Source organism: Vicia villosa, linkage group LG4 (genome assembly GCF_029867415.1).
Source record: "Vicia villosa cultivar HV-30 ecotype Madison, WI linkage group LG4, Vvil1.0, whole genome shotgun sequence".
Classification (NCBI taxonomy): domain Eukaryota; kingdom Viridiplantae; phylum Streptophyta; class Magnoliopsida; order Fabales; family Fabaceae; genus Vicia; species Vicia villosa.
Genome location: NC_081183.1, coordinates 194,299,367 through 194,321,859, shown reverse-complemented (window position 1 = coordinate 194,321,859; position 22,493 = coordinate 194,299,367). Strand labels below are relative to the sequence as shown.

General features: G+C 35.6%; 3 protein-coding genes across 3 annotated transcripts; 1 reads left to right on the top strand and 2 right to left on the bottom strand.

The window, feature by feature from the left end:
• Window positions 1-5,437: 5,437 nt before the first annotated feature.
• Window positions 5,438-11,625, bottom strand: LOC131596600 (AAA-ATPase ASD, mitochondrial-like). The gene is made up of 3 exons (XM_058869316.1): window positions 10,190-11,625; window positions 7,322-7,331; window positions 5,438-5,867 (listed from the first exon to the last, which is right to left on the bottom strand). Exons 1-3 carry the CDS (start codon window positions 11,549-11,551, stop codon window positions 5,779-5,781), a joined length of 1,461 nt encoding a protein of 486 aa, XP_058725299.1. The 5' UTR covers window positions 11,552-11,625; the 3' UTR covers window positions 5,438-5,778.
• Window positions 6,313-10,138, top strand: LOC131596599 (probable methyltransferase PMT28). The gene is made up of 8 exons (XM_058869315.1): window positions 6,313-6,448; window positions 7,409-7,563; window positions 7,698-7,968; window positions 8,047-8,139; window positions 8,216-8,390; window positions 8,483-8,725; window positions 8,991-9,185; window positions 9,358-10,138. The coding sequence occupies exons 3-8, from the start codon at window positions 7,698-7,700 to the stop codon at window positions 9,554-9,556; spliced, it is 1,176 nt and encodes a 391-aa protein (XP_058725298.1). The 5' UTR covers window positions 6,313-6,448; window positions 7,409-7,563; the 3' UTR covers window positions 9,557-10,138.
• Window positions 11,626-12,324: 699 nt separating the features above from the next.
• On the bottom strand, window positions 12,325-14,065 carry LOC131594187 (AAA-ATPase At3g28580-like). The gene has a single exon (XM_058866274.1). It carries the CDS (start codon window positions 14,051-14,053, stop codon window positions 12,599-12,601), a length of 1,455 nt encoding a protein of 484 aa, XP_058722257.1. The 5' UTR covers window positions 14,054-14,065; the 3' UTR covers window positions 12,325-12,598.
• Between the last annotated feature and the right edge of the window lie 8,428 nt (window positions 14,066-22,493).

Here is a 22,493-nt window from a genome sequence, read left to right as displayed (position 1 = left end):
AATTGCACTACTGTGATTTACTATAATTTGATGTTCCATTTTTGTTATAAAAATTGAGTTTTTGAATGAAATGTAATTGATTTAAAATATAACAGAATATTCCGTAGGTACATCTATGAAACACTATATTTTCAAAACCTTATGTAGATGTAACTACGAAATTAATTTGGGATTAATTAACGCTTCACTAGATGCACTTACGAAGAAAAAAAATTTAAAAATGTGTTTGCGAAGATACATCTACGTAAACAGAGCGATGGGATGAGAAATTCTTAATATTTATCATAAATGAAAAATAATAAATATTAAATTAAAAGTAGTATAAATAATATTTTCTCTATTCCTTATCATAAAATAGAAAACATATATTTTAACTTATTGAGTAATTAATGTATATAAGTTATATATTAACTAAATGTATAAATTATTTAATAAATTTAAAAAGTAAAACTTCTTTTATTAAATACATGAGGGAATATTAATTATATAATACTTTCAGAAAAAATAAAATTAATATTAACTTAAAAATTAAATAGATAGAAATTTTAAGATATTTTTTACAAATAAATAAAAATATAATAATATTATTTTATTTTATAAATTGAAGTTTTAGGGTGGAGGATTCAAACCTGATTAGAAAAAATTGATAAAAATATTTAACAAATTACCCAAATATTTGGAGAACAAAAATAGAAATTTTTTTAAAAAATTATATATATATATATATATATATATATATATATATATATATATATATATAAAGTTTTAATTTTTTAACTGAGATCGGGTACATAGATTAAATTATATTATAATATTTTATTAAAAAAATCATGTATTTTTTAATTTGTTAATATCGAGATTTTTTAAGTTGTTTATCATTTAGTTTTTAAAAAATATTCTTCCTCTATCTTTAATTGTCTTACTTCTACTAATTTGATTTACTTTCTTCACAACAAAATCCATAAATCTTCTATTTACATTTCTAAAGTACTTGAGTTTATTTTCATCCATCTTTTCTTCTATAGGTGTTACCCTAACACACCTTTTAATATTGTCATTTTTAATTTTATCCATCTAGTCTTATCACACTTCCAGCGCAACATCTTCGTTTATATTACACTTATTAATCTCATTGCCTTCTAGCATGTACAACATCACAAATTTTACTTTTGTTCGATAAAATGTTTCCTCCAGTTTGAGTTGTAGTTTTGGGTATAAGTGAGAGGATGCATAAATCTAAAAGTTTTAGATAAATATATGTTGTCTTTCTCACTTGTGTAATTGCTTTTGATCAAATGTGGATGCTCCTCTCAAGAGGTGATAAATTCGATGATTCAACTAAGGGAGTGACTTCTTATGTCAAGAGTCTTCTTAACAAGGACGTTGTCTGGTGGAGTGTCTCATTGACAAGATAAGTGTCAGAATACAACTATATAGTTAGAAGTTTAACTATTAAAGAATCTAAATGAACATTTTGAAGTGATGAATTTTCATGTATTGCTTGCAGTGATCATGTATAGATACAATTAGTAACTCCCATCATAAGCTATCATGGATCTCCTACACCATATGATTTCTTGATGAATAAGTAACTTCTATAACCACAATCCTAACTACCTTTAAACTAGATGGAATTTAGTTATTAATGTCAAACTGATTATTACAAATCTAATGACATGTAAATTGATTATTTTTCATGCTTCAATGTATTATCACTTTCTTCCTCTATATGCTCCAATATACTTTCACAAAGTGAAGGTTGGTATATGTCTACCATCTTCAATTTGAGTAAAGATTATTGGATGGTTTTGAAGGTTCGAAAAACACAATAAGGGGAGTTGGATTGGGTTTTTGATAAAATAAAAAACTTATGACATGTTTGGTTATCCTGATTCGTTTGAACTCAAACTACTCCAGTCCACCCGCCAAAGTGATTTTGCCTCTCTCTTACGAGGACTTAATCCACTAATTCAAACTTGATTACAACAATGTTCACAATGACAACCGTCAAAGTCTTCTTGAGATAAACCATAACCCGGTTTCTCAAGGAACAATAATAACTACAAAAGTGCTTCTAATAAGTTGTATCACAACCGTGATGTATACACAATGTTTAAGAACAATGCAAAAAAAATAAACGAAAGAATGAATAATAATTTGAAGCTTTTGAACCATTTGAGAGACACGTTTTTCACTTTTGAAATGTTGAAGTAATATGATTTAAGACATTTCCAAAGATAGAGATTATGTCCGTAGAATTAATGATCCAGCCGTTAATAGAAGATCTTGAATTTAATACTTCGTAACGAAAATGATTATCAGAATATCATGTATCAGAGCATTACGTCAGCGTTTGGTGCAAGAAGCATTTTCTTTATCAGAGCTTGATCAGAACTTCTGCTTCTGAGAAATCACAGTTAAAACCTGAACAATCGACAACCTTACTACTTTGATCTTGGAGAGCTTGTTGTAGTGACTTTCAGAACATGATCTTCTTAGAACGGAGATCAAGTGGCAAATACTTCTTGTTCTTGTGCTTATGTCAGAATTTGTTTCTTATTTTTTGATCTGGGTAAGCATCAGAACTTCTGTAGCATAAATAAATGATTAGGGAGCATATATGTTCTTATTAAAATTATGTGTTTGTTATCATCAAAACTATTTCAAAGATGTAGAACCAAACTTTGTTCTAACAGGTTTAAGGTGCAAAGCTTTGGTGAAGAAATCTGGCAGCCCATATTTGGACTTGATAGGAAGGAGTTTCACGATTCCTATGATTTGTTTCTCTCTTACATTATGACAATCTATTTCCAAAAGCTTGGTTCTCTCATGAAAGACCGGATTGGCTATAAATTTTGATTATCACAGTAAATTACAAGAGTTCTTGTGCATTTTACTTGAATATCATTCATGAGATAAATGAGCCATTTTAGTTCACAAGTAACTGCTTCAATAGCTCGGTATTCAACCTCTAATGATGACCTAGAAACTGTTAATTATTTCTCGGTTCTCCATAAAATAAGTGACTTTCCAAAGAACAAACATTGAACTGAGATGGACCTTTGAGTATCAATACATTTCGCCTATTTTACACCTCAATAACCATTCAATTGTACAATTGAATCTCTATGGAATAATATACCTCGACCTGAACATGTTTTGAGATATTTAAGGACTCAAAATGCTGCATTGAAATGAGTTGTAGTATGATAAGATAAAAATTGGCTCAGTTGTTGTGTGCAAAATGTGATGTCGGCACTTGTTGCATTTAAGTACAAAAATTTACCCATTCACTTTCTATAGATAGGTACATCTAGATAATGAGTATTGGAGTTTTTATGAAGTTTAATCGCAGGATCAAAAAGTGTAGAAACTAGTTTAGATCCAATAAAATCATAATCTTCCAATAGGTTAAGGCAATACTTTCTTTGACATAACAAAATTCCATCATTTGAATGAACTACCTCAATGCCTAGAAAGTACTTTAGTTTACATAGATCCTTGATTTTAAATGTAATGCTCGATGCTACTTTGATTGATTTGAATTCATTCAAAATCATTTCCAGCCAAAATAACATCATCCACACACACCAACAAAATAGTAATAGAGGAAGAGTTAGTTTTGACAAATATGGTATGAACACCATGTAGTACTATCATATATACATCATCTTGGAGTTCACCATGCAAGAAGGCATTACTCACATCTAATTGATGTGAAATCCAATTGTTTAAGGATGCCAAGGCTATGATAATTCTGACAATTGTGAGTTTTGCAATAGGTGAATAAGTGTCAAAATAGTCAAATCCTTTTATCTGAATGTGCCATTTAGCTATGATCCTAGCTTTGAATCTTTCAATGGATCCATCTGCAAAGTATTTGGTTTTATAAACCCACCTACAACCAATAGGTGTAACACCAGATGGAAAATCAATAAGCTTCCTTGTGTCTGTTTTATCAAGAACAATAAGTTCGAGTTGCATAGTTTGCTTCCAACATTCATGTTTGGATGCTTTAGTGTATCTTTCAGATTCAGTATGAGAGACTACGAACAATGAATAATGTGAACGCACGTGAGACAAATTTTAATGTAAAATGAGTTTAGACATGAGATAAAGAATACCTTTGGAAGCTTAGCTTGGAGTAATAGCAGAGTTGCGAATATAGTGTTACAAATAAAAGGGATAATGTCTCAAGCTTGAGGAAGTTTTGGTTGGTAGATTTAGTGGGAAGGTTATGCAGGGGTCATGATTTAGATCTGTGTGATGAATTTATGGTTGAGTGAGATGATTTGGAGATGATGAGTCAGTAATAGGTATTGGCTAGTTTGTATGATCATCTGGTGGATCAAAAGCAGTAGCAGGTATTGGCAAGTTTGTGTGGTTAATTGGTGAATCAAAAGCCATGTTATGATTTAAATTATAGGTCAAATCATGATTTGTGTTTGGTGTGGCATGTGTGTGATCAAATTGATATGTGGCATAAGTGGTAGGTAAGAATTGAAAATAATTCCATGGCGTGGAGGAGGACTATGATGGGGAACGGTAAGGAAGAATATGTTCATGGAATGGAACATTTTTGGAAACCAATACTTTTGTGGTGTGGATGTCAAGCAAGACATAACTTTTCATGTCATATTTGTATCCTAAAAATAGACGCGTTCTGGCCTTAGGATCAAGTTTTGTTCTATGAGCCTAAAGGATTGATACATAACATAATAAGCCAAATAGCCTAAAGGAATCAATGTTAGGGATTTTACTATACACGAATTGATAAAGTGATTTGTGTTTAAAGATATGGGTAAGTATTCTAGTGACGACGAAGGTGAAAAATTGGATAACAAATGACCAATATTGTTTAGATAACTCTAACTGGTATAACAAAGCTCTTCCAATATTTAGAGATGCTGATGTTTTCTCTCCACCCTTTCATTTTGTTAGAGATTTTCAACGTAGGACCTTTGATCGACTATGCCTTTAGAAGCATAAAAGTGATTCAACATAAATTCAAAGCATTATCTGATTTTACTATTTTTGGTGTTGTATGGAATTAATAATATAATCATAGTTACGAAGTTTTGAACTTGTATAGATACTTCAGATTTATCTTTTGATAGAAGAATCCAAACAAATCTTGAATAAGAACTCATGTAATTTATTGTGATAATCAAAATGTCTTATATATTGTAGACTCTCATACGGTATTAAAGAATCAAAATGAAGATTGCAAAGTGATAAATTCTAATGTATTTCCTTAGACATAAATCTAGGAGACTAATATCATAATCCTAATATAATTAATCAAATTAATTTCAAAACAAAAATGATGGTTTCCTTGAACATGAATCTAGGAGATTAATATCATAACCCTAGTTTAATTAATAAAACTAATTAGTCATTAAAGTTGAAAATGCTGACTTCACATCTACTCTCTGGTTTCTGCATCCATCCTCAAAGAAATCAACCCTTCAAACACCACGATCTCTTCTTCTATCCCAAACCAAACCACAACACTTCAACCAATTTTCCTCTTTCTTTTCTCTTTCAAATTCAACATTTCACCAATAACACCACACCTTACTATGTTCAGATCAAGAGCTTGCTGAACTCAAAAACAGTGACTCACTGAGTTCGATTCATAACCATGGCTATCATAACTCGTCCAGCTAAACGACCAATTGGGCTATGGATAAAGATGACAGCTGTAACGATTTTGGGTCTTTGTTTCATTTTTGTTTGGACTGTGTTTTCATCTTCGTCTTCTACTGATGTTACTTTTCAAAGGGAAAGTTTTGAAGATATTTCAGAACCTGTTTCTTCTTCTTCTTCTTCTTCTTCTTCTTCTTCTTCTTCTTCTTCTTCTTCTTCTTCCAATGTTCATAAACAAACAACACCCAGTGAACAAAATCATGTGGAAGTATCGAAAGATCATAAATTTCGTGAAAGTGATGAGAAAAAGGTTAATGGGTCATCTTCTTCTCATTCTTCCACGCGCCCTAGTAAGAAAGAAGCGGCGCGTGAGAAGAAACACGTGCATAAGAAGGTAGATGATGATGGTAATGATAAAGGGTCATTGGAGAAAGAGAAAGAAGAGGAGGGTGAAGAAGAAGAAGAAGAAGGATTGGGATTGGATCATGAGAGTGATGAATCTGTGGATGGAGACTCTGAGGTGTTGGAAGATGAGAACATTGAAGAGTTCAAGAAAACAAAGAAAGGGAAAGTGAAAGGACCTTTGTTTGATTCAAATGTTAACTATAGGTGGAAAATGTGCAATGTTAGAAGCAAGCATAATTACGTTCCTTGTATTGATATTGAAGTTGGTGGTGGAAAGGTGCAGAGTTACCGGCATTCGGTGAGGAGTTGTCCGAGGACACCTTTCATGTGTATGGTTCCTCTTCCTCTTGAAGGGTATAAGTCTCCAGTTCCATGGCCTGAGAGTAAATTGAAGGTATATGAAAAGTATGTTAAGTTTAAGGTCTTGTTTGGAATAATTAATTTATAGCTTATGAGTTTATGATTCTTCACTTGTGAAATAATCCTTATAAGCTTGTATTTGTTGAGAAGTTGTAGCAAATGTTAGTATTATAAGTAGTCAATAACGGCCAATAGGGGCGGTATCCTGCTATAGCGGAGCCGAGTAGAGGCCAACCAATATGGGAAGAGCATTAGTGGTACAGGACACTATAGCGGCCTCTATAGGGGTAAATAGCGGTAGTGGGGGCGGAGTAGTTCCCGGCCTGGAGCAGTTTCTTTTCTGCTATCCTTTTCCCCTTTGAAAAACCGAAATCACCCCTTAAATTTAAAACGTTCTAAGGATAATTTTGGGTTTGTCAATCAAATTTGAGTTGAGACTCATCCCTATCCTTTGTCTTCTCTGTTTTTATTTTAATCATATTGAAGAAAATGAAGAGTTTGAAGAAGATAATTGGGTGGTGGATGAAGAGGAATATGTTGAAGAAGAGGACTTGTTTGATGATGGTTTTTAGCTTTAAAGACTTCAATTATGACTTGTTTGATTCATATGATAGATTGAATTTTAATATTTAGTACTTAGTTTGAATTTTGGGATGTGATGCTTTGATCAAGACTTGTTGATCTTGATTAAGAGTTTCGATTAAACTTGTTGGTTTTTGAGTGTTTTTTTATTAAGTCATGTGCTTTGATTTGTAAATATTTTAGGAGTTTTTGAGTTATTTATTTAATATTGACATTAAAGATATATTTATAGTTATTACTCGTGTAATTTGTCAAAAAAATGATCAAGGGTTATTCCGCTATACGCTATCTCGCTATCCCATTTTTGGGGTCGGCCGCTCAACACCGACGCGACGCTATCCGGGATGAGTACTACTATTATCAGTATTATGTTACTGCTTCTTTGTCATCTCACGGTAACATTTGGTGTCAGTGCAGATATTGCATAAGAATGTTGCACACCCAAAACTATCTGCATATATAAAAAAACATAGTTGGTTGGTGGATTCGGGTGAATATCTTACTTTCCCTCAAAACCAGACTGAATTTTTGGGAGGAATTCAGCACTATCTCGAGTCTATTGAAGAGGTTAGCTTTCTATTAGAATGATGCTTGTTTGTTTGTTTGTTTGTTTGTTGGTTCCTCTTGAACATAATAGTTTTTGATAATATTTGCTACCGTCATCTTTGGAAACATCTTGATACTCGTTTTGAAAATTTTAGATGGTACCAGACATTGAGTGGGGTAAAAATATCCGTGTTGTCCTCGACATTGGATGTACAGACTCGAGCTTTGCAGCTGCTCTCCTTGATAAGGATGTTCTAACATTGTCACTTGGTTTGAAAGATGACCTAGTCGACTTAGCTCAGGTGGCACTTGAGCGCGGCTTCCCAACCTTAGTTAGCCCTTTTGCTCGAAGAAGACTTCCTTTTCCAAGTCAAGTTTTTGATGCTATACACTGTTCGCGTTGCCGCATACCTTGGCATTCCAATGGTTCGTGTCCATATCTTTAAATTTTCTATTTATTTTCCAATGGTAGATTGAAGTTGAACCAATCTTTTCTTTTTTCAGGGGGTAAGCTTCTATTGGAGATGAATCGGATTATAAGACCTGGTGGATACTTCATTATGTCAACTAAACACGATAGCATTGAAGAAGAAGAAGGTTGGTCTCATTTTGGCAAAAAACTCTAAATACATTTTGGTGCATAGAAAATTAACATTTCTTCTTTTTTTTTCAGCCATGACAACGACTATAGCGTCTATATGTTGGAATGTTCTGGCACATAAAAGCGACGATGTTGGTGAAGTTGAAGTAAGAATATATCAAAAGCCTGAAGGAAATGACTTATACGAATTGAGAAGGAAGAAGATCCCACCGATTTGCAAAGAAAACGAGAATCCCGATGAAGCCTGGTATGCTGCTGAAACATTATTCGAGGACTTGTTTCTAATCAGTTTAAGATTGTTATTTATTAGTCGATTATCTTGCGACTTTTTTTGAATAGGCATGTTCCAATCAAGACATGTCTGCACACTATTCCAATTGGAATTGAACAACACGGGGCAGAGTGGCCGGAGGAATGGCCGAAGAGGCTCGAAACTTATCCCGACTGGATAAACAATAAAGAGAAATTGATCGCGGATACAAACCACTGGAATGCGATTGTTAACAAGTCATATCTTAATGGAATGGGCATTAACTGGACGAATATCAGGAATGTATTGGACATGAAATCCACCTATGGAGGGTATGCCAGCAAAACCGATTGATTTAAGTTCGTTGCAATGCAACACGTGAGCTGCATTTTTCTTTGACACTACTTTATACTTAAATATAAACAAAAAGTACATGTATCTGGCACAAATGTGAACCAGATATATGTATTTTTTGCTTGTATTTTGTAGATCATCACATATTCAATATATATGCTACACGATTACATTGAGTAATTTTGAACATCATGTTAGAAACATGAATAAAATTATATTAATAACTCTTTTATGAAAATACAGATTGGCTGCAGCTCTATCTAAACAGAATGTTTGGGTGATGAATGTAGTCCCTGTTCATCTACCGGATACACTTCCCATAATTTTCGAACGTGGATTTTTTGGTGTCTATCACGATTGGTGCGAGTCATTCGGTACTTATCCAAGAACATATGACCTTCTGCATGCTGATCATCTGTTCTCACGCCTCAAAAACAGGTATTTGTGAATTTTTTATACCTAATAGAAAGTTTACTGAAAACAACTTATGGATCTCAAACACTTATACAATCGTTTATGTCATAAGTCTGAATATGATGTAAGTTAGCTCTTGCAATTGCAAATGCACTCAAGTGAGACTTGTGAACAAATTACTTTAACTATTTTGCAGGTGCAAGCAGCCTGTGTCGATTGTGGTTGAGATGGACCGTATCTTACGGCCAGGCGGGTTGACAATCCTTCGCGACAAAGTTGAAATTCTAAATCCATTGGAGGAAATATTGAGAAGTATGCATTGGGAGATTAGAATGACTTTCTACCAGGAAAAAGAGGGAATCATATGTGCACAGAAAACTACATGGAGACCTTGAATCCTCAATCATATCCCATTCTTTTACCATCACTTGATTCAATTTCCATGATATTCTTTCCTTCAACTTACACCCCAATCAGTTTTTGATTTATCAATGTGTTAAAAGAAAATGAAGCTTGTAAACATTACTTTATTATTTTATTTTTTGTTGTAAAAATTACTACTTTATAGTTGCTGTTATTGATTGAAGAAATACAAATGTTAAACCACATCAGATACAGAGTCAGTGATAAGGGTGTTCAACGTGGTTATAACACGGGTCTTACATTTTTTCACAGTTAAATTGTGGTTAAATAGAGTCTTGTTACACATTTGTTATGGTTCAACCATGGTTAAATAAAGCTCCCTATACGTTTTCCCACAGTATAACTGATTAAATTGAAAATCTTACAAAGGGCATCAAAATAAGATGTTTTTGATCAGATATATTGTTGAAATCTAGAACTTTGATATTGTTGATCAAATATACTGTTGAAATCTAGAACTCTCATATCACTGATCAGATGTATTGTTGAAATCTAGAACTCCGATATTGCATTAATGGAGACAAATCCATTTTCATTGACCATACATAGCATCAAACTATCTGATGTCTACAGATTCTAACTTTCTGATTGCTTCATAGCTTCACCTTAGCTCCTTCCTTTGCCAATTCAAGTGCATGAATCAAACTTTTCAAATAAACTTCTACATCACCAGAAGAACTCTTTGGCATCAAATGCTCAGCAACATCAGCTGGAGTAATTTCAACTTCCTCCAACAATTCACATATTGTTTCAAACAAATAATGTGACTCAATATTAAGATAATTCTTAGCCAAAATCTTGAATGCCTCAAATCCACAGTAAGATAACTCTATATGTTTATCCATTCTACCTTTTCTCACCAATGCAGGATCCAATTTCTCAACATAATTTGTAGTGAAAACTATTAGTCTTTCACCACCACATGCAGACCATAACCCATCAATGAAATTCAACAATCCAGAAAGTGTTACTTGACTCATTCTCCCTTCTCTTTCTTCCATAACAACTCCACTTTTTCTCTCCACCTCCTCGTCCTTCTTCGCCTTTTTCTTCATCCTCTGACCGGTTAAATCAAGCGAACAATCAATATCTTCTATCACAATTATAGATTTACTCGACGTCTCAATCAAAAGCTTCCTCAATTCAGTATTATCCTTCACAGCAGTCAACTCAAGATCATAAAGATCATACCCTAACAAATTCGCCATAGCCGCAATCATCGTCGATTTTCCAGTCCCTGGAGGACCATATAGCAAATAGCCTCTTTTCCAAGCCCTACCAATTCTTGCATAGAATTCGCCAGCTTTACTAAATGTAACAAGATCATCAATAATCATTTTCTTCTTCTCTAAATCCATAGCCAATGTTTCAAATGTTGATGGATGTTCAAAAACAACATGACTCCAATAAGAACCACTATTAGTATAAAGCTTCCTTTGCCTATTCCTCACCTTAATTGCTTTACCTTCTTTAAGCACAAAACTAAGATAACTACCTAAAATCAAATCTCTATTAACTTTATGAAAAGTTAGTTTATAGTACCTTTTCTCATCTATGTTATGATGAAGTGAAAATGAATTTGGCTTTGATACATTTTTGCCACTAGCCCACCAAAGTTTAACTCCATTAAACTCATCACTAACTTCTTCATGATCATCCATGCTAAGAACAAGTGATTGATTGTTCTTAGCTATGTCACCTTTGAGTCTCTTTGCTTGTGTTGATGCTTTTGTGCTAAGGTAATTCTCTATGGAAGAATAAGCTTCACTTCTCATGAGTTTTTGTTCACCAGTGAATTCATGAAATGTGATTTGGATGTAAGGGTAGATCAAAGTAGCAAGTTTTTGTGAGTATTTTTCAATTTGGTTTCTTAATTGATAAGGAAAATATTGTTGAAAAATAGCCCAAAAGAACATCATGGAAGCTATTATGGATCCTATTTGAGCAAACATGTCACTTTGTTTCATTGTTTTTGTTTATGATGTTTGTGTTTTCTAGCTTTGTCATATATAAAGGTGAAGAATATGTGATAATGTCTACGTGTGTTTCAAAGAAATAAAACTAGTTTATTTGTTATCTTTGTGAATAATGTTATGTGGCTATTATACAATATAAAGTTGATTGGTATCTATCTTTGTGTATATCTTCAAACGTCGGTAGAAATAGTAGAAGCCAAATTCTCTTTTCTCTTTTGATTGATGTGTGCTAAATTGTAATAACAATTAAAAGTATCAACTCAAAGAAAACTCAAATAAATGTAAGAAAAACATAATATACTGGGTCCGCGTTTGTGACTACAGAATAATTGTTGTGTTGTAGAGGTTTTCGTCTACCACGATCTGACTTTTAAAATTTAAAATATGTTCGCTATGTTTTTTTTTACGCATGAGCGTCTGTTCACTTTTCGGTAAATGTGAGTCATATTTCACTCTTAGACACTCATATAACAAAATGAAGCAAATTAAGATTATTTGGAGTAGGTATCATGGATCATGACTTCTTTGTATTACATCATTTCTATTTTGTGTTGGTCTTTAGAAAAGTTGAAAAGTCACTAGATAAGATGAAATCAAACCTGATTTTTATTATAAAAAATGCTGCTATGCTACTTTATGTGTCATTTATTTATTTATTTATTCTCATGTAAAGGCCAATATGCAAATGGACAAAGGATAAAAAGCTCACATAACAAAGTTTTTTTAATCTTAAAACACTTTATTTAATGACTTGCATAATAGCATTGCAATACAAACTAAAAATATTTATAATTCAACCTAACAACCATCTTCTTAATAGTACTAAACATTCAACCTACATTGTTATAATGCCAAAATTACAAATTTTGAGTTTGTAATTCAGCATAACCATAGCAATACAAATTTGGATTAGTAGGAAGCATAATATTAATTTAACTATACTAATGTAAACTTAAAAATAGGCATTCATACTCTATAATTAAGGCTATAATGTAAACTTAGAAATAAATATTCATACTTAATAATCTCAAATACTGCTTAGGATTTTCCATTATCAATCTCTTCTTCAAGCAAGCTTTTCTTGTCTTCTGCAGAATCTTCTCCTCCACCAGTGCTTTCTTCTGCTTTCTCAGCCTTCTTCTTTGCTTCTTCCTTAGAGCTTCTTAGTGCTTGAATCAACCTCTCCAATGATGTTTCAACTTCTTCATTAGCTACCTTAGGCATCAAGTTTTCAGCAACATCAGCAGGTGAGATATTAGTCTCTTCCAACAAACCTCGAACTGTCTCGAACAAAGGATGTGTTTCAACACTCATATAATTCATAGCCAACATTTTGAATCCCTCAAAACAACAATAAGATAACTCAATATGCATATCCATTCGTCCTCGACGAATCAACGCTTTATCGAGTTTCTCAACATAGTTAGTAGTAAATATAATCAATCTCTCACCAGTACTAGCAGACCAAATCCCATCTATGAAATTCAGCAATCCAGAAAGTGTTACCTGACTCGCTTTATTCTTATTTGCTTCATCTTTTAATTGACTCATAGAAGCAGCAACAACTTCATTCTTCTCATTTTTTTCATTCTTCTCATCATTTTCATTTCCATTCTCCGAATCTGTCTTCCTCTGACCGGTTAGATCGAGCGAACAATCGATATCTTCGATAACAACAACGGACTTACTCGTGATTCCGATCAAAAGCTTCCTTAACTCAGCATTTGTTTTCACATTAGTTAACTCAATGTCATATATATCATACTTCAAGAAATTAGCAATAGCAGCAACTAGTGATGATTTTCCAGTTCCTGGAGGACCATATAGCAAATAGCCTCTCTTCCAAGGCTTACCAATTCTTGCATAATAGTCCTTACCCTTACTGAAAGTAACAAGATCATCAACAATCTCTTTCTTTTTCTTACCATCCATCGCAATCGTTTCGAAAGACGATGGATGATCGAAAATCACATGACTCCACTTACCTCTCATATCAGAATCACCACTAGTGCAATTTGTGTAAAGCCTTCTCTGTCTCTTACTCAAACCAATGTCCTCACCTTGTTCAAGAACATGGTTAAGGTAAGTTTCAGAGACGAAATCGCGGTTTCCGCGATGAAAAGTCAGAAGGTAATACCTTTTGTCATCAGCTGGATAGAATGAAACAGATTTGGTGTTTGGAACAATCTTTCTTAAGCTCCAAACAACGTTAATCCCTTCAAACTCATCATGAAACTCTTGTCTTTCATCCATTTTGAGAACTAGAGACTTTCTTAGAGATTCACCTCGGAGTTTCTTAGCTTGGTTGGTTGGTTTGGAATGTAAGTAGTGTTCAATGAAAGTAAAAGCTTCATTGGTTCTATAGTAATCACCAATGTACTCAAAGAACTTAACCTCAACATAAGGGTAAAAAAAGTTGGCTAATTTTTGTGAGAATTTTTCTATGAGTGAATGAACTTGATGAGGACAATACCTTTGAACCATAGCCCACATGAACAAAATGCTTGCAAGCTTTGAACCAATTAGACCCCAAATTTCACCCATGTTTGTGTTTTTTTTTCTTTTTCTTTCTGTGTGTTTAAATTTTGTAGGGTTTCTATGTTTATATAACATAGTTAAGGATCATTTGTTTTGTTTCTCGTGAGTTTGTTACGCTTAATGACAAAAGGTAATCATGAGATTTTGATAGTTGAAGTGAATGAGACTTGCATGTCTTTTTCATAGTATACTGTTTCATAACAGCTAGGACTTTGACCACATGCAAAAGAAAACCACCAACATACAATACACAAAAGTTCCATGAGTTTATAAATTAATGACAGTATAGTTCGGAAGTAAAACTTGTTTAAAAGCAAATATTTTTAACCATCAAACAGTTAAGGTAGATTAACAGTGTAAAAAAATAATGTTGTTAATACATACTATCAATTAAGTGTTAGTTTGGTTCCAAAGTGGGGAACTACCAAACACGGTTTGACAAAAAAATTTGATGTTATGACACCTATGCATGGAGTATCCACCTGAAATGATGTCTCTGCTAGGGTTTGTGAAAACTCCGATGGAGGTGGGGAAGAGTCCTGCGGAGATTGATCTGCAAGAGAGAAGTACCAAGAAAGTCAAAGAGCATAATAACAAAGGTAGTGGTGGTGGTGAAGGTGTCAGTAATGGCGTGGGTGTGTCGTTTCGCGATATCATCACTGGGCAAGGCATGATGGATGATGCGGATGAAGATGTGAGCGAAGCAAGAGATGAAGACATTCTGGAGGATATTCATGGTGATATAACAATAGAAGAAGAAGTGATTGGAGGCTATGAGTGCCCTAAATTCATTTTCTCTGCAGAGGAGGAAGAGAGGATGCAACGACCATGGAGGAGGGGTGTGATTGTGAAACTTTTAGGGAGGAGAATCGGGTATAAGGCGTTGGAAAACAGACTCAACCAGATGTGGGTGCGGAAAGGCGTGATAAGCATTATTGATTTAAGTAATGATTATTACCTTGTTGCTTTTTCTCATGAAGATGACAAAAAGTCAGCCATGGCTAATGGTCCTTGGTTCATATATGACCATTATTTGACTGTGAAGGATTGGAAACCTAACTTCCAACCTGAATGTGAGACGATAGATGAGGTGGCAGTTTGGGTGCGCATTGCTGGTTTACCGACTGAATACTATAGCCCAAAAGCTTTAACAAGGTTTGGGAATCGTATTGGTCGAACGATAAAAATTGATAAAACAACTACCAAGCAGGAACGAGGGAAGTATGCTAGGATCTGTGTTGCTGTTAATCTGTCTAAATCATTGTTGGGAATGTTTCAAATTGATGGCAGAAATTACAAGATAGAGTATGAAGGCCTTCATCTTCTTTGTTTGGGATGTGGGCGTTATGGTCATTATAAGGAAGGTTGTCCTTTGAAGATAACAGTGCAAGAAAATGATGCGGACAGAGTGTTGATCAATGGTAGAAAGGACAAGGGTCAGGTAACCGAAGGAAACATTTTGCTTGGAGCATCTCTTGAAGCCAATGGCCCTTGGAAGGTGGTGCAAAAGCAGCGTAGAGGAAAGAAGGCGGCGGAGGGGAGGAAGAATAGTACGTCGGCGAATGCTTATGGTAAGAGCGGGATTGGTGGATCGAGATTTTCTACTTTAGGAAATTTGTATCATGAAATTACTAGTATTAATGATGGAGCGGATTGTGTGGCGAATAATGATAGGGTGGAAATGGAAGATTCTGTAACTGATGTTATTAATGGTGACCAAGAGAGAGAAATAGCTTTAAATGTGAAGGATAGCATAGCTGGCGAACAGGAGAGAGAAACCATGGGGAACAATATTAATGAGCAAGGCATTAATGGAGAAGAGACTAGGGCGTGGCTGAATTTGATTGGGGAGCAAAATAAAGTGGTGGGACAGGAAAAAGCAACGCCTACTGTGGGAAGTGGGGGCAGAAGACAACCTCAGGAGAATCAAACAAGGAAGACAAATAAGTTACATACACGTGGTGGAATAAAAAATAAAGAAAAGGTGGGTGGGATCAGCACATCAGGTGTTGAAGGATTATTGGGCAAACTTAATATGGGTGATACTTTTCAAAAAATATCACATGACACTTTTAATATTGTTGCTAAAGATGTTGGAGAAAGAGGTTATAAAAGCAAGACTGTAATGAATGGTGGTGGGGGCCCGCTGAGTAACAACCATGCAATTGACGTAGTAGAATTGGATGTTCCCCCTGATTTAGAAACAAATAATGTCGCAGGAATTAACTTTAAATTTGGAGATATAGGACACATTCTGGAACCAGTGGAGGAGGATAATGTGGTCAGTTGCGGACATGAGATGGTTAATGATGATGAAGAGGAGATTGTGTGTGAAACAATGTGATTGGGATTGGTTCTTTTCCTAATATTATGTTTAATGATGATCACAAACAATAAGATTTTGTTGTGGAATTGCAGAGGTGCTGCGAGTAAAGCGTTTTATCGTTACAGCAATAACTATGTTAGTAAATATAAACCTGCCATGTTTATTATTGTTGAAACCAGATGTGATCCAGCCTTGCTTAGTAAATCTTTTCAAAAGCTTGGTTATGATAAGATTGAGAGTAGTGCAAATAGTGGCTTTGCAGGAGGAATTGTCATGGGATGGAAGTCAAATGAGATTGATGTGCATGTGTGTAGGAAGGAGGATCAATTTATTCACATGAATATCAAAGGCGATAATGGGTTGGCATGGAATTTCACAGCTGTATATGCTAGACCGAATGATATTAGCAAGAAATCTCTTTGGGATGCTTTGAAGGATTTATCTGGGCAGAATAGTAATTCGTGGCTGCTAGCGGGTGATTTTAATGACATTGCGTATGCTAGTGACAAGAGAGGGGGGGTTGCTGCTTCATTGGGTAGATGCAGGAAGTTCCGAGATAGAATGGAAGGGTGTAACATTAGTGATGTCGAAGCTAGAGGTCCCTTGTTTACTTGGATAGGTCCCATATTTCGTGGTGGCCAGCGTATCTATGAGAAGCTTGATCGGGCCCTTAGTAATGATTCTTGGAAGTTGATGTTTCCTGAGGCGTTTGTTAAAGTTTTGATGAGGGTGGAGTTTTTCGATCATCATCCTATCCTCATAAGCCTTAGAGAGGATCATAGCACTTGGTCGGAGAAGCCTTTTAGATTTGAGAATGCATGGATGCTTAATGAGACGTATAGTAAGATGCTGAAGGAAACTTGGAAAAGTGATACTACTGTGGTTGCGAATTTGCAGAATGTGGTTAAAGGCATAAGCACTTGGAAGTTTAATTCTTTTGACAAAATTAAGAGGTGCAAGATATCCATTATGAGGAGATTGGAAGGTATTCAGAAGCGGCTTCAGATGCGTGATAATATTGGTGGAATGAGGAAGCTGGAGCACAATCTTCAGAAGGAGCTTAGTAATATTTTAAACCAGGAGGAGCTTATGTGGCATCAACGCTCTAGGGCTCGGTGGCTTGTTGATGGAGATCGTAATACTAAATTCTATCATTTACATACTATCTCAAGGAGAAAGAGAAATAAAATTATCATGTTGAAGGACACTAATGGGGAGTGGATTACTGAAACTGAGGAGTTGAGAAGGCATGTGAATGAATTTTACCAAAAGTTATTTCAAAGCCCTAATAAATGGTGTTCTTGGGAGCAGACTATGGTGAGCTTTCCTGAGTTAAGTGGAGAAGATGTTGTTCAGCTTAGCAAGGATGTTGATAAGGATGAAGTGCATGGTGCCTTGTTCTCTATGAAGCCTTGGAAGGCCCCTGGTCCAGACGGGTTTCCGGCAGGTTTCTATCAAAAGGATTGGGATATAGTTGGAGGAGAAGTGAGTAATTTTGTGATCAATACTTGGCATAATCCTAGCAATATTATTGATATCAACAAGACAGATATTTGCCTTATACCAAAGGTGGAGCAGCCTCAAACAGTTGCACAATTTCAGCCCATCTCTTTGTGTAATACTCTTTATAAGATTATTACTAAAGTTATTGTCAATAGACTGAAGCCTATTCTGCCTAAGCTGGTTTCGCCTTGTCAAACTGGTTTCGTCCCGGGTAGAGCTATTCATGAAAATATTATAGTTGCCAAAGAAGCCATTCATAGCATGGGTCAAAAGAAGGGTAAAAAGGGTTACTTTGCAGTCAAGATAGATTTATCTAAAGCCTATGATAAGCTCAGTTGGGAGTTTATCTGGAGAACTTTGGAGGAGATTAAGCTGCCTAAGAATATGATCCATATTATTATGCATGGTGTGACTAGTCTTGAAACCAATGTTAATTGGAATGGAAACAGAAATTACTTCTTCCGTCCTCATCGTGGCATTCGTCAAGGAGATCCTATGTCTCCTTACTTATTTGTTTTATGCATGGACAAATTATCCCACTTGATTGAGCAGGAAGTGATGCATAAGAAGTGGAAGCCTTTTCGCATTGGTGCTCATGGTATAAACATCACTCACCTTATGTTTGCAGATGACCTTCTCATTTTTGGAGAAGCTAGAGAGGAGCAGATGGAGTGTGTTATTAGGGTGCTGGATAATTTTTGCAATATGTCAGGACAGGAGATTAGCTATGAGAAGTCCAGTATTTTGTTCTCCAATAATGTGGCTAGAAGTGTCCGGTTGAAGCTGTGTGCCAGGTCTGGATTCAAGGAAACATCTTGCCTTGGTAAATACTTAGGAGTTCCTCTTAAAGGGAAGGCTCTAAGGAGGGGAGACTTTGGATATGTAATAGATCAAATAGCAAAGAGACTCACTAGTTGGAAGGCTAGGCATTTGTCTTTTGCTGGAAGGATAACTCTTTCTAAAAGTGTGATGGAGGCTATCCCTATATACCCTATGATGACCAATATGTTGCCAAAAGGTTGCATTAAGGAAATCCAGAAAATGCAACGTGATTTTATCTGGGGAGATACGGAGAATAGTAGGAAACACCACGCGGTGAGTTGGCGGCAGGTTACTACTAGCAAGGATCATGGAGGACTAGGGTTGAGGAATTTAGAGTTGATGAACCAAGCATGTATTATGAAGCTGGGTGGGAAGCTTATGAATGGGGACGATGACTTGTGGTGTAGAGTTTTGAAAGGAAAGTATAACGTGAGTAATGTTATGACAGACATGCAAGCTAAAGGTTCTGATTCTGCGTTGTGGAAATCTATCACAAAAGCAACTGACATGCTGTCGGGCTTTGGGCGATGGAATCTTGGGAATGGCAAAAGTACGCATGCTTGGAAGGATAGCTGGGTGAGTCGAGGAGTCTCCATTGGTGACAAAGTTGACAGTATTCCAACTGACCTTGCTAACAGCGTCGTGAGTGATTTAATTGATGAGAGTGGTGGCTGGAACTGGACTCTTTTGGATTGGCTGCCTATTGATGTTAGAATGGCAATTAGAGCTATTCATCCTCCGGCTTTTGACGATTCTGAAGATGTATATGATGTGGCTACCATGGAAGAAGAGAACCTTTCTGTGAAGCATCTGTATCAGCTTTTGGCAGAGGAACAGGTGCTAGATGGGAGTGGTGTTTGGAGAGATATGTGGAGAATGAAAATTCCGGAGAGGGTTAAGTGCTTCTTGTGGCTGGTAATGCATGACAGAATTCTTACTAGGGAGAAGACTCATGTGTTTGGTTATGGGAATTCCAGTTGCTGCTTATGCGGGCACTATAGAGAAGACACTTTGCATGCGCTTAGGGGCTGTAAATTGGTGAGGGAGGTTTGGAATTTTCTCGTGCCTAGCAATATGCATGGGGAGTTCTTCAATGCGGATATGCCCCAATGGATTGAGTTTAACAGTAACAAAAGCAGTGTTAGTATTTTACAAGTTGAGGATAGTTGGTGTAATGTTTGGTCTACGGCTTGTCATGCCATATGGGAATGGAGGAACCGGCAGATGCATGATGACAGCTTTGTGCGTCCATTTTACATGCATGAGATTATTGTTAATAGGTTACGTGACTATAAAGCTGCCTTGTGCAATGCTAAGGTTGTGAGCCTTCATAAGGTGGAGAAGAGGATTAAGTGGGAGAGGCCGCGAGAAGATTTTGTCAAAGTTAATGTTGATGGAGCTTATACGCCAAACGGTGGTGCAGGTTGTGGTGGGTTAATTAGAGATGCTTCGGGAAAGTGGTGCGGCGGTTTTGCTAAAGGTGTGGGTAGTTGCTCTCTGTTGAATGCGGAGCTCTGGGGTATTTTGGAAGGAATTTTGCTGGCTCGAGAGCTTGGCTACAAGAATGTGGTGGTTGATACCGATTCAAAGAAAGCTGCAGATTTGTGTAACAGTATTGATAAGCGGATTCGTTGTAGCTTAGTGCGTCGTATTCATTTGGAGATGGCGAAGTTGGAGAAGGTGGAGATCTCTCATGTCTTTCGGGAAGTGAATGGTTGTGCGCATCAGTTGGCTGCTCATGGTAAAGTGTTGGGGTGTGATTATAAAGTCTTTATGGAAGCTCCTTCTTGGCTAGAGGAATGCTTGAATAGAGATCAAAGGGGTAACTGGTTCTCTAGATTTGTGTTGGTGTAGTTTTTCTCTTTTTTGGGCTTAGGCCCTCCTTTATACCAAAAAAAAAAATAAAAAAATTTGATGTTTAGTTTTTATTATTGAGAATCAATTTTGAGTCTAAAATCAACTTTAAAATAAGTAATTATATCTAACTTATTTTTAAATTAAGGTGGAATCAATTCTAATTTTTTGAATTTTTTTTAATGAAAGTATGAGAACAAAACAAATGTCAGATGAATTGAGAAGAAATATTTTAATTTAAATTTATAAGAAATTGTGCTAATTATAGAGATTTAACTTATGAGCTGATAAGCGTAAGCTACACATCACTAGAGCTTACACTTGGACCACCCAGCGGGCGTGCAACATTACGGGGTGCAAACCACCCAACAATCACGACCCACCCAAAGGGGTGCATGGTCGGAAGAAGCGAATCAAGGTGGCATGACCCTTGGTATAGAGACACACCAAATTAAAAAAATATCAGAGGAAAATTAGGAACAGTATAGATTGTGGAGAGGCAAGCTCTCGAAAACGTCTGATGTAATATATCCCAAAAACTATTTATAAAAAAATATGTTTCATCTCTGTTCCATTTTCTTTTTTCCTATCAATTAGTTGTTCTTATATTAATATTAGAGCATCGTTCATGTGTTTTGCTTTCAACCATGGTGATAACTCAATCTAATTCTGATAATCCATACACAATGAAGAGAATTTTGGAAATGCTTATGACGGATCGACATAACCGAGATGCATAATGAATGTTGGATATATGACTCCACACACAAGATGGAGGTGGGGGTGAATTGTGGGAGTTTGAAAAATATCGATTTAAAACAAAATTGTTTTGCAAATCAAAATTAAAAATATCTTTTAAAGAAAATAGGCAGAAAGTAAAAAAGATAAGGAAAAATCAATTACACTAGGATTTATAGAGGTTCAATCTAAATCAAGTGACATACTCTTCTCTCCAAAAATTTATCTTAAGAGATAATACTTATGAGCTTTAAGTAGGTTGAGCTCACTAATACCCTTATACAAAGAAAATTGAAGTTCCAGTACGTCAAACCAAACGGCAAATAATGGACTAAAGCGTTTAGTCTTCCTTCCAATCACAAATAAATTTTCGAGCAATTATTTTCCAAGATAAATCAAGATTTTATACGGACTTATCTTGAACCATTGGGGTCTTACACGAGCTGACCACAAACTGAACCAAAATTTTACACCAGGCTGATCTCGAAACAAGTTGAGATTTTACACCAGGCATAAATTAAGAACCGATAAAAAGACTTTTCATTGGTTATCTTCAAGAGCCCAGAAAGAGAGCTTTTCCTTATGTGGCTTAGCTCACAAATCAAACAGAGACTTGAAGTTAAATCCCGCAACCAAAGCTTTTTATCAGTTTAGCTTCAAACACAAACAAACACTTTCTTAGAAATGATTGTGAAGTTAATATTCTACAGTTCGCAGATGACACGATTGTTATTGGTGAAGGTGTGAACCATAACTTATGGTCTTTGAAAGCGATTTTACGTGGGTTTGAGTTAATGTCTGGCCTCAAAGTAAACTTCTGTAAAAGCAACGTATTCGGTTTAAACATTGAAGAGGCTAATATGCAGATGGCTTCGTCTTTCTTGGCTTGTGGAATAGGGGCTTTTCCCTTCAAGTTCTTAGGGATTATGGTGGGAGACAGTCCCCGAAAGATTGGAATGTGGAAGGAGGTTGTGAAGAATGTGAGAAAAAGACTTGACAAATGGCGAGGGAGGTTCTTATCTATTGGAGGAAGGGTGGTTCTAATTAATTCGGTGCTGAATGCGATACCGTTGTATTCGCTTTCATTCTACAGGGCACCAAGAAAGGTGATTAAGGAGCTAATAGGGATCCAAAGGAAGTTTCTGTGGAGGG

What these genes read in the sequence shown, in the direction of transcription:
- LOC131596599 (XM_058869315.1), top strand. Translation starts at nt 7,698, where the DNA reads ATGGTACCAGACATTGAGTGGGGTAAAAATATCCGTGTTGTCCTCGAC. An exon ending in ATGAAATCCACCTATGGAGG is followed by an intron (nt 8,726 to 8,990) that starts GTATGCCAGCAA and finishes ATGAAAATACAG; the next exon opens with ATTGGCTGCAGCTCTATCTA. An exon ending in TTCTCACGCCTCAAAAACAG is followed by an intron (nt 9,186 to 9,357) that starts GTATTTGTGAAT and finishes ACTATTTTGCAG; the next exon opens with GTGCAAGCAGCCTGTGTCGA.
- LOC131596600 (XM_058869316.1), bottom strand. Translation starts at nt 11,551, where the DNA reads ATGAAACAAAGTGACATGTTTGCTCAAATAGGATCCATAATAGCTTCC.
- LOC131594187 (XM_058866274.1), bottom strand. Translation starts at nt 14,053, where the DNA reads ATGTGGGCTATGGTTCAAAGGTATTGTCCTCATCAAGTTCATTCACTC.